General features: G+C 51.2%; 1 protein-coding gene and 1 long non-coding RNA gene across 2 annotated transcripts; one reads left to right on the top strand and one right to left on the bottom strand.

The window, feature by feature from the left end:
* The first annotated feature begins 3548 nt into the window (after positions 1-3548).
* On the top strand, positions 3549-10702 carry LOC117677614 (amino acid transporter heavy chain SLC3A2-like). The gene is made up of 8 exons (XM_087876218.1): positions 3549-4000; positions 4083-4241; positions 5793-5878; positions 6190-6267; positions 7739-7797; positions 7931-8105; positions 8391-8519; positions 10189-10702. The coding sequence occupies exons 1-8, from the start codon at positions 3679-3681 to the stop codon at positions 10537-10539; spliced, it is 1359 nt and encodes a 452-aa protein (XP_087732344.1). The 5' UTR covers positions 3549-3678; the 3' UTR covers positions 10540-10702.
* Positions 7446-7964, bottom strand: LOC148112328 (uncharacterized). Its single transcript, XR_015729438.1, has 2 exons — positions 7686-7964; positions 7446-7597 (listed from the first exon to the last, which is right to left on the bottom strand). It is a non-coding gene; the product is annotated as an uncharacterized LOC148112328 (long non-coding RNA).
* Positions 10703-11189: the final 487 nt, after the last annotated feature.

Raw genomic sequence — 11189 nt, forward strand, 5'->3', positions numbered from 1 at the left:
GACGATGCAACCAAATTGCCAAGCTCGGAGCTCAAACCAACAGCCTAACTACCAACCTGAGCTACTGATATTCAAACACATTTCAACAACTCAAAAGGCTTTGGGCACGAACTACGTACAGGGAGTCCTCAATTTACAACCATTCGTTTCATGACCAAAGTTAACAGCAACAGTGAAAAAAAGCAGTTCACATTGATTACCATTGCGGCGGCCCCATGGTCACATGATCAGATGTTGGGCACTTGACAACCAGCAGGTATATATGATGGTTGCAGGGCCCCCAATTCATGTGGTTCCCATTTGCAACCTTCCCAGCTTCTAACAAGCAAACAGGTTTTTTCATTGGGGAAACTAGATTCACTTAACAACTGCATTATATCTAAGGGGCTGCCAGAAAGAAGGGGGAGGGGTCATCTTATTCTACAACACTTGAAGGCAAGACAAGATACAATGGATTGAAACCAATAGAAACTAAGACAACCAGTGGAACAGCTTGCCACCAGAAGTTGTGAATGCTCCATCACTGGAGGCTTTCAAGAAGAGTCTGGACAGCCCCCTGTCTGAAATGGTATAGGTATAGAGTCTCCTGCTTGATCAGGGGGTTAGAAGACCTCCAAGGTCCCTTCCAATGCTGTTATTCTGTTATTTCTATTAACTGCACTGATTCACTGAACAACCGTAGCATAAAAGGCCGTATAATGCTCCCGCCCTCCTGGCTTTCGGCAACAGTCTAGACCTGACTCTGTCAGTTGGTTTGGGGCCCCAACGGGATTATCACGCTGGAGGTACTTCAGTCAGAAGAGAACTGGAAGGGACCTTGGAGGTCTTCTTGTCCACCCCACCCCGCTCAAACAGGAGGCCCTATGCCAGCGCAGACAAATGGCTGTCCAATCTCTTGAAAACCTCCAGCGATGGACCACCCACAACCTCTGATGGCAGGCTGTGCCACTGATTGATGGTTCTCCCTGTCAGGCCATTTCTCCTTAGTTCTAAATTGGTTTTCCCCTTGGTGAGTTTCCATCCATTGTTTCTTGTCCTGCCTTCAGGTGCTTTGGAGGATAGGTTGACCAATAGAAGATCCCCCCTCCCCATGCACATCCTCTCCCCTCCTCTTTAATTAGAATTATATTGTTATTGTTAATATTTCCTATGGTTTTACTGTTTTGAATTTTGCAAGCCACCCAGACTCACCTGTTGTGAAATGGGAGGGCCAAATAAATTTAATAAATAAATAAGTAACTGGGTGCATCTTGCTTAACAGCTGTCTTGCTTAGCACTGCAAATTCTGGTCCCAGTTACGGTCATAAGTCAAGGAAGGACTGCCTGCAGTCTGCATGTTTTCACAGGCCTCCCATAGCCTGGGGGGCTGGCTGGTTTTCGTCTGCCCTTGGGGTCCACTCCAGAAAGTGGGCAGAAGCGGCTGCTGGATCTGAGGCTCCTTTGCTCTCCAAATATTGTCAAAGGGCTGCTAATGGCTCCTCAAGGCCTGGCCATCCCCACCCCCCCTCCCCCCATGCAAGAGGTTGGGGTGGGAAGAGGCTTCAGCTGCACCTTCCTATCAGGCCATGGAGGTGGAGACTCCAGAAACAGCCCCTGCCCTGCAGGCTCCTCTTCCCGTCCCCCCCAGACCTTTGCAGGTGGAGGAGCTCCAGGTGGAAGGCGAGGTAAGAAACGGCAGGGGCTGCAGGGGGGGAAATAGTGCAATTTAGGCAGAAATCCTGGCCATTTTCTTTTGCATTATTTCTATCCCGGGAAGGGAGATGGGGGAGGCTGAGAGGGAGCAAAAGAGCTTGAAAACCTTTCAGTGACCACTTGTGGCCTGGCTATTCTCAGAATCGATGTGGCTGTTGTGGCTGGCATTGCTTGTCGTGGCACAACAGTTCTTCCCTGGAGAGGTGATAATCACCTTTTCCGGTGACTTTTGCCACTCTCCTGATGCATGAGCTGCTTAGAGGGGGCGCTGGGATTCATTCAAATATTCTAGAACTAATTAACAGAATAACAGAGTTGGAAGGGACCTTGGAGGTCCTCTAGTCCATCCCCCTGTTCAAGCAAGAGACCTTGCAACATTGCAGACAAAAAACTGTCTAGTCTCTCCTTAAAATCCTCCAGGGCTGGAGCACCCACAAGTTCTGGAGGGAAGCCATTCCACTGAGGCATTGTTCTCACTGTCAGGAGGCTGCTTCTCTCCTTCACAGGTTCCCACCTGTTGCTTCTTGTCCTGCCTTCAGGTTCTCTGGGAAATAGATGGACCCCCTTTTCTTTGTGACAGCCCCCCAAATATGGAAGACTGCACCCCTGGTCCTCTAAATCATTCCCTTATAAGGAAAACAGCTTCTCAGTGGTTGATTTCAGCAATAAGCGGCTAGTCCACAAGTATTTTACCCATTGGCCCACAGAGTTTAGGATTTCTTTGCTCAAAAGAGGGAGAAGCCCTCTGAAAAGGTATCGCCCAACAAGGGGGCAGAAGGCATTTTACACTCGCAGCCTTCTCCGGTTCAGCAGCTGGAGGAGAGAAAAAAGGTGGGTTTTTTCCCTAAAAAGTGTGTCTTAAAATCACAAGGCTGCACAGCCTCATTTATACATTTATTTATATATCAATCTTCTTATTTATATATCAAATGGCTGTTGCTGCTGGGGTGTGGATTTCCTTTGAGGATGGGCAACTGAGCAGAGACCGGGGCCGAGCCTGGGCTGACCATAGAAGGGATGCCCCACAGCCTTTGCAAATGGCCCTTGGCACAGGCACGGCCTCAAGATGCTGGCCACTGTCACAGTCGCAAGCAAACAAGTCCGCACCAGAATGTGGGGCTTCCCGCAGGGATGAACTCTGGAACCTCCTTATCTCCAAGCCGCCACTCTTGTGCAAGGTTGCCCGGCTCTCCTCCTGCCTTCAGAAATACCTGAGCAATGTGTCACTTTCCTGCGGTCTTTTGGCCTGGGAGCTGGAGGGGGGGGGGTGGTCTCCCCAAAACAGCTGATGATGGGGGGGGCTGGCTCCCTGCTTGCACCACCAGGCAGCACACAAGCATTGCTGCCGGCTGAAAACGGGTCCAGAGCTAGCCTTGGGAACCACATTCTGACAGCCAGGCTGTCTCCAGTCTCTGCTTAAAAGCCCTCCCCACACAGAGCCAGAGCCAGCCGTGTGCGGCAGCAGCCAAAAAAACTAATACAATCCTGGGTCATATAAACAAGAGAATCAAAATGACGTGATGCGTTAGTACTGCTTTATAAAGCCTTACTAAGGCCACACCTGGAACACGGCATCCAGTTTTGGTCACCACGTTACAAAGATGTTGAGACTTTGGAAAAAGTGCAGAGAAGAGCCCACAAAGATGATTAAAGGCCTGGAGACAAAAACATATGAAGAACGATTGTAGGAGTTGGGTTTGGCCAGTCTAGAGAAAAGAAGGACTAGGGGTGACATGAGAGCAGGATTCCAAAGTTTGAGGGGCTGCCCCAAAGAAGAGGGGGTCATCTTATTCTCCAAAGCACCCGAAGGCAACAAGAAACAATGGTTGGAAACTAATCAAGGAGAGAAGCAACCTGGAATCGAAGAGGAATTTCCTGACAGAACAATTAACCAGTGTATGATTTGTTTCTGAGCTTCGCCCTCCTGCTGCTTCTTCCTTCTGTCTCCCACCCTCAACAGCTTCGTGCCCGAAGGAGTGAAGAAGGATGGGCAAACTGGAAGACAGTGCCACCCTCGTGCCCAATGAGCACCTGCCCTTGCTGGCCAAAGCGGCCCCCAGCGCCACCTATCTGAGCCAGCAGGAAGTGGCTGAGCAGGGCAGCGCTGCCCCCTGGCCCGGACTCCGCAAAGCCCTGATCAGCCTGCTGGGCGGCCTCTTTGCCTGCATGCTGCTTCTGGCCGTGGCTCTGCTCCTCTCCCTGCCCCGGCCTCACCCACCCCTGGGCTGGTGGCAAAAGGCTGCCTTCTACCACCTGCCCCCCTCCTCCTTCCCGGACTCCGATGGCGATGGGTGGGGAGACCTGGCAGGTAAGGACAGGAAGGTGTGAGTGCTGGGCAAATTGGTTCCAGGCTGTTGGTGCCCCCTCAATGCCCCCTTCCCTCCATGCAGGCGTCAGGCAGCAGCTGGACCAGCTGGCAACCCTGCCCATCCAGGCCTTGGTGTTGGGCCCTATCCTTGAAGGCAGAGGGGCCAACCTGACCCAGATCATCCCTGCCCACGGATCGCTGGCACAGCTGCAAGCTCTGGTGACTGATGGGCGCAAGAGAGGTACTGGACAGAACTGCCAGGTGGGGCCAGACCCCCCTGCTGCTTTGCTTCCGTTCTCCCCAGATCTGAGGTGCTTTGAGGGGCCGGTCAATTGCTGTGGTGAGCCCGGTGCCCTGAAAGAGGGGCTGGGCTGGTCAATAGCCAGAAGGGACTGTTGGGACCCTTGCTTGGTGGCCTGGCAAGCTTGGGTGGTAAAAAAAATGGAGAGTCCTGGAGAGACAGCATCTCTGGACAAATCAGACCCAGGCCAGACGCCGGATAATGTCTGGGGATGAAGAACTCAGGGGGAGTTTTTCTTCTCTAGAGATTCCCACAGCCAGATCAAGCCAAAGTCCATTTAACTGGTGCTGCCTGGGGGATTCTGGGAGTTGAAGTCCACAGGAAGTTGTCCGGTGGTTGCTCTGCTTCCCCAAAGGGCTGGCAAGGTTCCTCAGGGAAACCCCCACACACCCCCAGCAATGACAAGAAAATGTCCTTTCCATTCTCCTATCCTTCTAATCTGTTGAGGTAGACTGCCTCTGACCTTGGAGGCTCCATTCAGTTGTTTTCTATATCCATGGAGTTCCATTTATATGGCTACCCAACTCAACATGCTGACTTTGGGCAGTGAACAGAGGTTAAAAACAAAAGAAGAACGACGGTCCAATTTTTGGCTAAAAAGCTGTGAATAAACCTATCCTTTACTTTGCCCAATATTTATTATTATTATTATTTATTAGTCCAATTTATATGCCACCCTTCTCCATAGACTCAGGGCGGCTTACAATGCATTATAGCAATAGCCTGCATACTTTTTTGTATATACCTGCTTATTAGGGCTTTCGGCCCCCCCAAGTGGTGTTGTTCTATACAAAGTTGGCTTATTGCCCCCACAATCCGGGTCCTCAATTTACCTACCTCAAAAGGATGGAAGGCTGAGTGAACCTTGAGCCTGGTGAGATTCGAACTTGCACTAATTGTAGGCAGCTGGCAGCTACGCTGCACCACCGAGGGTCTAATATAGTTTTACAATAGGTGATACAACTATTAACAAAATAACAAAATTGGAAGGGACCTTGGAGATCTTCTAGTCCAACCCCTTGCAAATGGTTGTCCAGTCTTTTCTTTAAAGCCTCCAGTGATGGAGCAACCAAAACTTCTGGAGGGAAGCCGTTCAACTGGCTAATATTTCTGTCAGGAAATTCCTCCTTAGTTCCAGGTTGCTTCTCCCCTTGATTAGTTTCCATCCGTTGCTTCTTGTCCTGCCCTCAGGTGCTTTGGAGAAGAGGTCCCTCTTCTTTGGGGCAGCCCCTCAAATATTGGATGATTCTATCATGTCTCCCCAGTCCTTCTTTTCACTAGACTGGACATACCCAACTCCTGCAATCATTCTTCATATGTTTTAGCCTCCAGTCGGCTCATCCTAGGATTGCATTGGTTTTTTTGGCTGCTGCCACACCCTGCTGGCTCATATTAGCTCACCTTGAAGCAGCGATGGCCTCCAAAAATTAACCTTGGGTCAATGGCTGTTGTTTTTTTGCCACCTGTGTTTCTCCCTTCCTGACCTCCCAGGAATCCGAATCCTGCTTGAACTTCCACCTTGGGGAGAAGAGGGCGGCACATCAGCTGAGAGCAATCACACAGTGCAGCTCCTCAAGGTATCACCAGCATTTGCAGTTTATGATTTGGGCTCATAAGCCCAGGGTTCAGAGGTGGGCCAGCAGTTGGGGGGGGTACCCTCCATCCTCCATGCGTGTCAATCCTGGCTTGGAATCAGACTGAAGAGCAAGGCGCCCTGACCGCAGAGGGGCAAAGCCATCACCTTGGCTGGCATTTTTCCAAGCTTCAAGTTGTTCTGTTCTCTGCTGAGGAACACAACTCTTGCCCAGACGTCAGTCCTACTCTATTCAGGGGCTTCCAGGCTGGGCTTCTGCCTCCATTCCCTTCTTTTTTCGGCTGTATCCTGCAGGAGGCCCTACAGTTTTGGCAGTCCAAAGGCCTGCACGGTTTTTTGGTGGACAAAGACCCTGCCTGGTGCCTCCTCATGGTGAGTTTCACTCCTGGAAATCAGCCAATTATTTGCAGTAACAACCTGAGTGGGAGGGGAATGGAACAGCACCCTATGATCACCCTAAATCATACTGCGGCTTGCTTTGCTTGGCATAACATCCTCTAGGAATGTTACCCACATCCTCCCCGTGGCTTGTAACCCCTGATTTAGGGTTAATGTGATGCCAACCTACTGTGGCTTATTCAATGAACACTGAACAAAAACAGGTGTAGCACGGTGTATAAACTTAACCTGCTGTATATATATGTATATATATATATATATATTTGTATCACATATGTATGTGTTTGTTGCAATGCATAAACCTTCCTGGAATACAGATGTCATCTATGCGGCAATCCAACTTCTGCACACCACAGGCACCATGGCTTCATTTCGATGCCTCCTTTTCTCTCTCTGCTGCATTTGGGCGCTTCTGAATGCCCTTTTATAGTACATAACACTTTATGGGGTCCAAGAGACATCAACTCGCTTGTTTTTATGCTGCTCTCGACTGTTTTTTCTTTCTTTCTGCTGTTTATCAGTAAAGGAGAAAAAACATGGAATTGGCTGTACAGGTGTCTCTTGGGAATTCCTGGCTAGAAGTATTCCTTCTTGCAGTGACAGCAAGCAAAACATAAACTTTTGTTTTTCAAACAGTTTACATTTCATTTTATTGCCAAGACGGTTGGAAAAAGAAAAGCTGTTTCCAGGTAGGCAGTGTGTATGGTGTGAGGACCTCATGCCTTTTGCTGGCTTTCTGTGCTGCAGGGAGATGGCATTGCCCTTGCTGCATGCATGAACAGACAGATAGAAAGGCAGACATGCACGCGCACACAGAGACACCCATGGCATCCCTCCAGATCTGGCCCCTTTGATGTGGGGCTAGGGAGAGTAGGGGTAAACCTTCCCAAGAAAACTCCATTGGATTAATGCAGAATCTGCATTCGCTCAGGCTTCCTTACCCACAACTGATCCTGACAAGTAAGGAAACAGCTTCGGTTTTGTCTGTCAAAACTATAGATCGGAAAGACTTAAGAAGCCGTACTGCTAAAATGGCAGCTTGGAAGCTTTCCTTATGTTTTAATTACTATACTGTATCATTAAAGTACTCTGCAGTACTTTCATGTCAGCGGTTTTTAAAAAAATGTTTTAATACTTAGCTGAGAGCGCACTTTAAGCGGAATGATGTATCATTGTTTAATGGAGTTATAAAATGCAAATTGCTGCATATGTTAAGGGTGGAAATGGGACGAGTTCGCTGTCTGATGTTTTGCTGCTCTGATTAAAATCTGGAAGACTTTCTGCGGCCCCAAAGACAATGGACCTACAAACAAAAGCCATGTTAACACGCAGGAGGCCACTTAAGAGGGGAAGCCCAAAATCCCCAGCCCAGGATTCCTTAGTTATTCTACCTTAAGCAGCCCGGGATTCAGGAACGACGGATGTTTGTGAACTGTGATTGCAGGTATTGAAGGCCTGGGGCGCCCTTGATGACCGGAGGCAAAACGATCCACGGGATGAATGGTGAGCTGGCAGCATTTCCCGTATTTTGCAATTCCCCCTTCATTCCAGCAGGGCGTGCGCCCCTGGTGGTGGCTCTGGGGAGTGCAGGCATGGGGTGCCAGGACAGATTCAAGATGTTGCTTCTCCCTTGCAGGGCCCTCATCGTATGGGACCGGACTGAGACCTGTGGAGCTTCTGAGGGGATGCCCAGCAGGGTCATCCTCACCTGCCACCTGCCGGGAACCCAGAGAAATCTCTCTGCTCAGGCACTGCTGCAACTGGCACAGGGATCCCTGCAGCTCCCTGGCACGCCGTGGCCCAGCTGGGCAGTAAGGAAGGGATTTCTGGGCACACCTTGAGGTTCTTGCCAGTTCTACCCCAAGCACACCAAAACACTGGAAGCCAAAGCTGTTTATAGGACCGTGGGTGGAATCCAGTTTTTGTCACCCATGTGGTGCCCTGGCTGGGAAACCAGAATAATCCCGGTGGGATCGGCTATGTCAGCAAGAGCTTGAGACAGACCTGGGCAGCTGGAAAGAGGCGAGGGGGGCGAAGGGCATCCAGAGGAGGGGGATCCAAAGGCAAAGAAACACTCCTTTTGTGCTTTCTTCCAGGTACCCAGGGGACTCTCGCCTGTTGGTGGCTGGGGGGAAATCCTTGGGGTGCTGCTCTTCACTCTTCCAGGAGTGCCCCTGGTGCAAGGGGGGCCAAGGTCACCGCTCCCGCTGGAGTTCGAGCTGATGGTGAGAAAATCCACCACCACCACAAGGCCTGGCCCACCCTCAGCCTTTGCAACTCTGCCAAATAAGAATGTCTCCCTAGTGTCTCCTTAGAGGGGGAAGTCGGCCTTTACCCCTCCAAAAACAGAGTTGGGAGGCACCTTGGAAGTTTTCTAGTCCAGGGGTCTCCAACCTTGGCAACTTTGCTCTTCTAGTTTCACCTTAATCTAACCACCTAAAAAGGCCCAGAGTCGGATGAAAACTAACCTGTCCTTCACTCGTGCGTTTGCATGAATCTATTTATTTTATTAGTCATATTTCTATGCCGCCCACTCTCTGAGGACTCTGGGCAGCTTACACCAAGGACAGCATACTAAATAGCATATTGCCCCCTAACAGTCTGGGTCCTCATTTTACCCACCTCGGAAGGATGGAAGGCTGAGTCAACCTTGAGCCGGTGAGATTTGATCCGCTGATCTGCTGAACTAGCAGTCAGCTGAAGTAGCTGCAGTACTGCACCCTAACCACTGCGCCACCTCGGCTCTATCCAAGTAGGGTTTTAAACCCTAGTTAAGCAACTTGTATATGGGATATCTTTTTCCTGAAAGAGAAAATTATATTACTCAACTTCAGGAGAACTTGCCACTTATTACCAGTTTTAAAAGTTTCTTTTTAATGTGAAGTATTTTACGTCAGGAATATTTTTCTAATTGGCTCAGGGTTTTGATTAACCAGAGTGGAATTCAAAGTGTCACACGTGGCCATGCAGTGGACACACAAACCTCCCACATAGGTAGATGATGAGGCAGGCCAGGATAGCATTTTGCAGACCATGACCTCACTGGGCATCTGATGTCACACCATCTCCCCACGGCCATTGCACCCGGGGAAGCCCATGGGCACGGATCCAGGCTCCAGAGAGTACAGATCAGCCGTTCAGGCTGGGGGCCAAGGACAGGCCTACTCAGTGGCACCCCGGAGGAAGAATGGGGCTTTATTCCCGTCAAAGGGCACGTGGCTGGCGGGCGGTGGGGACATCCTCAGCACAAATTGCGTAAACCATTTCTAGGGAGGGGGAAACTCCGGCTGGAGAGCCACAGGCTGCCGCCTCCAGCGTCTATGAGAGAAGAGTTTTGTTTTGTGTGAAGGGGCCACCCAGCTGTCCTGTGAATAGCAATAGCAGGTAGACTTATATACTGCTTCAGAGTGCTTTCCAGCAGGTGTTCCCAACCTCTGGGCCACGGACCGATACCGATCATGGCCTGTTGGGAACCAGGCCGCATTAGCAGCGGATGGGCGTGCCTGGGATCTAGGTTGCATGTGAACCCCCACCCGCCCGGGTGCGTGGAAAACTTGCCTTCCACAGAACTCGTGCCTGGTGCCACATTGATTGGGGACTGCTGCTTTACAGCCGTCTCTAAGCGGTTTACAGAGTCAGCATATTTCCCCCAACAATCGGGGTCCTCATTTTACCGATCTTGGAAAAAGCCAGTCAAAATCGAACTCCTGGCTGTGGGTACAGTTAGCCTGCAATATTGCATTCTAAGTACCGAGCCAACATGGAATAGTGACGAAAGGGAGGCTGTGGTTCCAGATTCACTCCCCATGTGCTTTCTGGGACACAGAAAACCCATCTCAGTTGCCATGGTCTCTCTCTTTCCCCCCTTCCCCCTCCTCCTCCTCCTCCTAACAGGAAGGAAAGCCCAGCAGACCCCCGCTGGCAGCCCTGTACCGGTCCCTCCTGGAATTGCACGCAAAGTCCTTCTCCTTACAGGACACCGACTTCACCCCACTGCCACTCCCCAGTCACGCCGACGACCTTGTGGCTTTCCTCCGGCCGGGCGCCTGCTCTAGCCTCCTGGTAATCCTCAACCTGGGGCCGCAGCCCGCCCAGCTCAGCCTGAAGGAGCTCAGCTTCCCCGGGCAGGCCAAGGTGGTGCTCAGCACCCACGTCAAGCCCCAGAAAGAAGCCAGCGTGGAGATGGTGAGGCTGGTGCCGCAGCAGGCCCTCCTGCTCCAGGTGCCCCGAGGATACCAGCCGTGATGGGCAGCCACGAAATTCAGCCAACTGGCAGCCCAAGGATAAGAAAGGAACAGTTGCTGACCCCAAACGCAGCCTGTTGTGGGGTTTGGGCCAATGCGTGGGATGCTCCTGCCTGACTGGCTGCTGTACTTACCTTCTGCAAATTAGTAAAGTTGCTCAACCTCATTGATTTCGAGGGATCTATTGGTTCCAGGGAGGATGTGCTGCTCTTCACTTTGCAACAATGTGTGTTCGGACCCCACAAATGTGGGTACAGATGTGTGTTCTGTAAGTCCGTGGGAATCAACGGTGCACGAGGACTGGGGGTCTGGGCTGGCACAAATGGCCACCGAGCGCTTACTGCTCTGGCATGGCAACCGCCCTGGGCAGGCTTGGCTTCCCTCCCACAATCCAAACAGAGGACCTGAGGAGGTGGATGCCACCCCTGGCCTTGGGCACAGCTGGCCTCTTGCGCCCCTGCAGCAGCTGAGGAGAAGCAGGAGAAAAGGATCTTCTAAGCATACAGATGAAAATTATTCAGCCCCCCTCCCCCCCTTTAAGAGGGCCTTCTCCTGCCTCCCCCCCTCAAAATGTGCTGCACTTGCACAGGCAGAAACCCTGAGTGGAGAGGGCAGGGCAGGGGCCCAACTGGTGGGACGCCACCCCCTTGG

The sequence above is a fragment of the Pantherophis guttatus genome, chromosome 10, assembly GCF_059756535.1.
Source record: "Pantherophis guttatus breed Tessera chromosome 10, ASM5975653v1, whole genome shotgun sequence".
Taxonomy (NCBI): Eukaryota; Metazoa; Chordata; class Lepidosauria; order Squamata; family Colubridae; genus Pantherophis; species Pantherophis guttatus.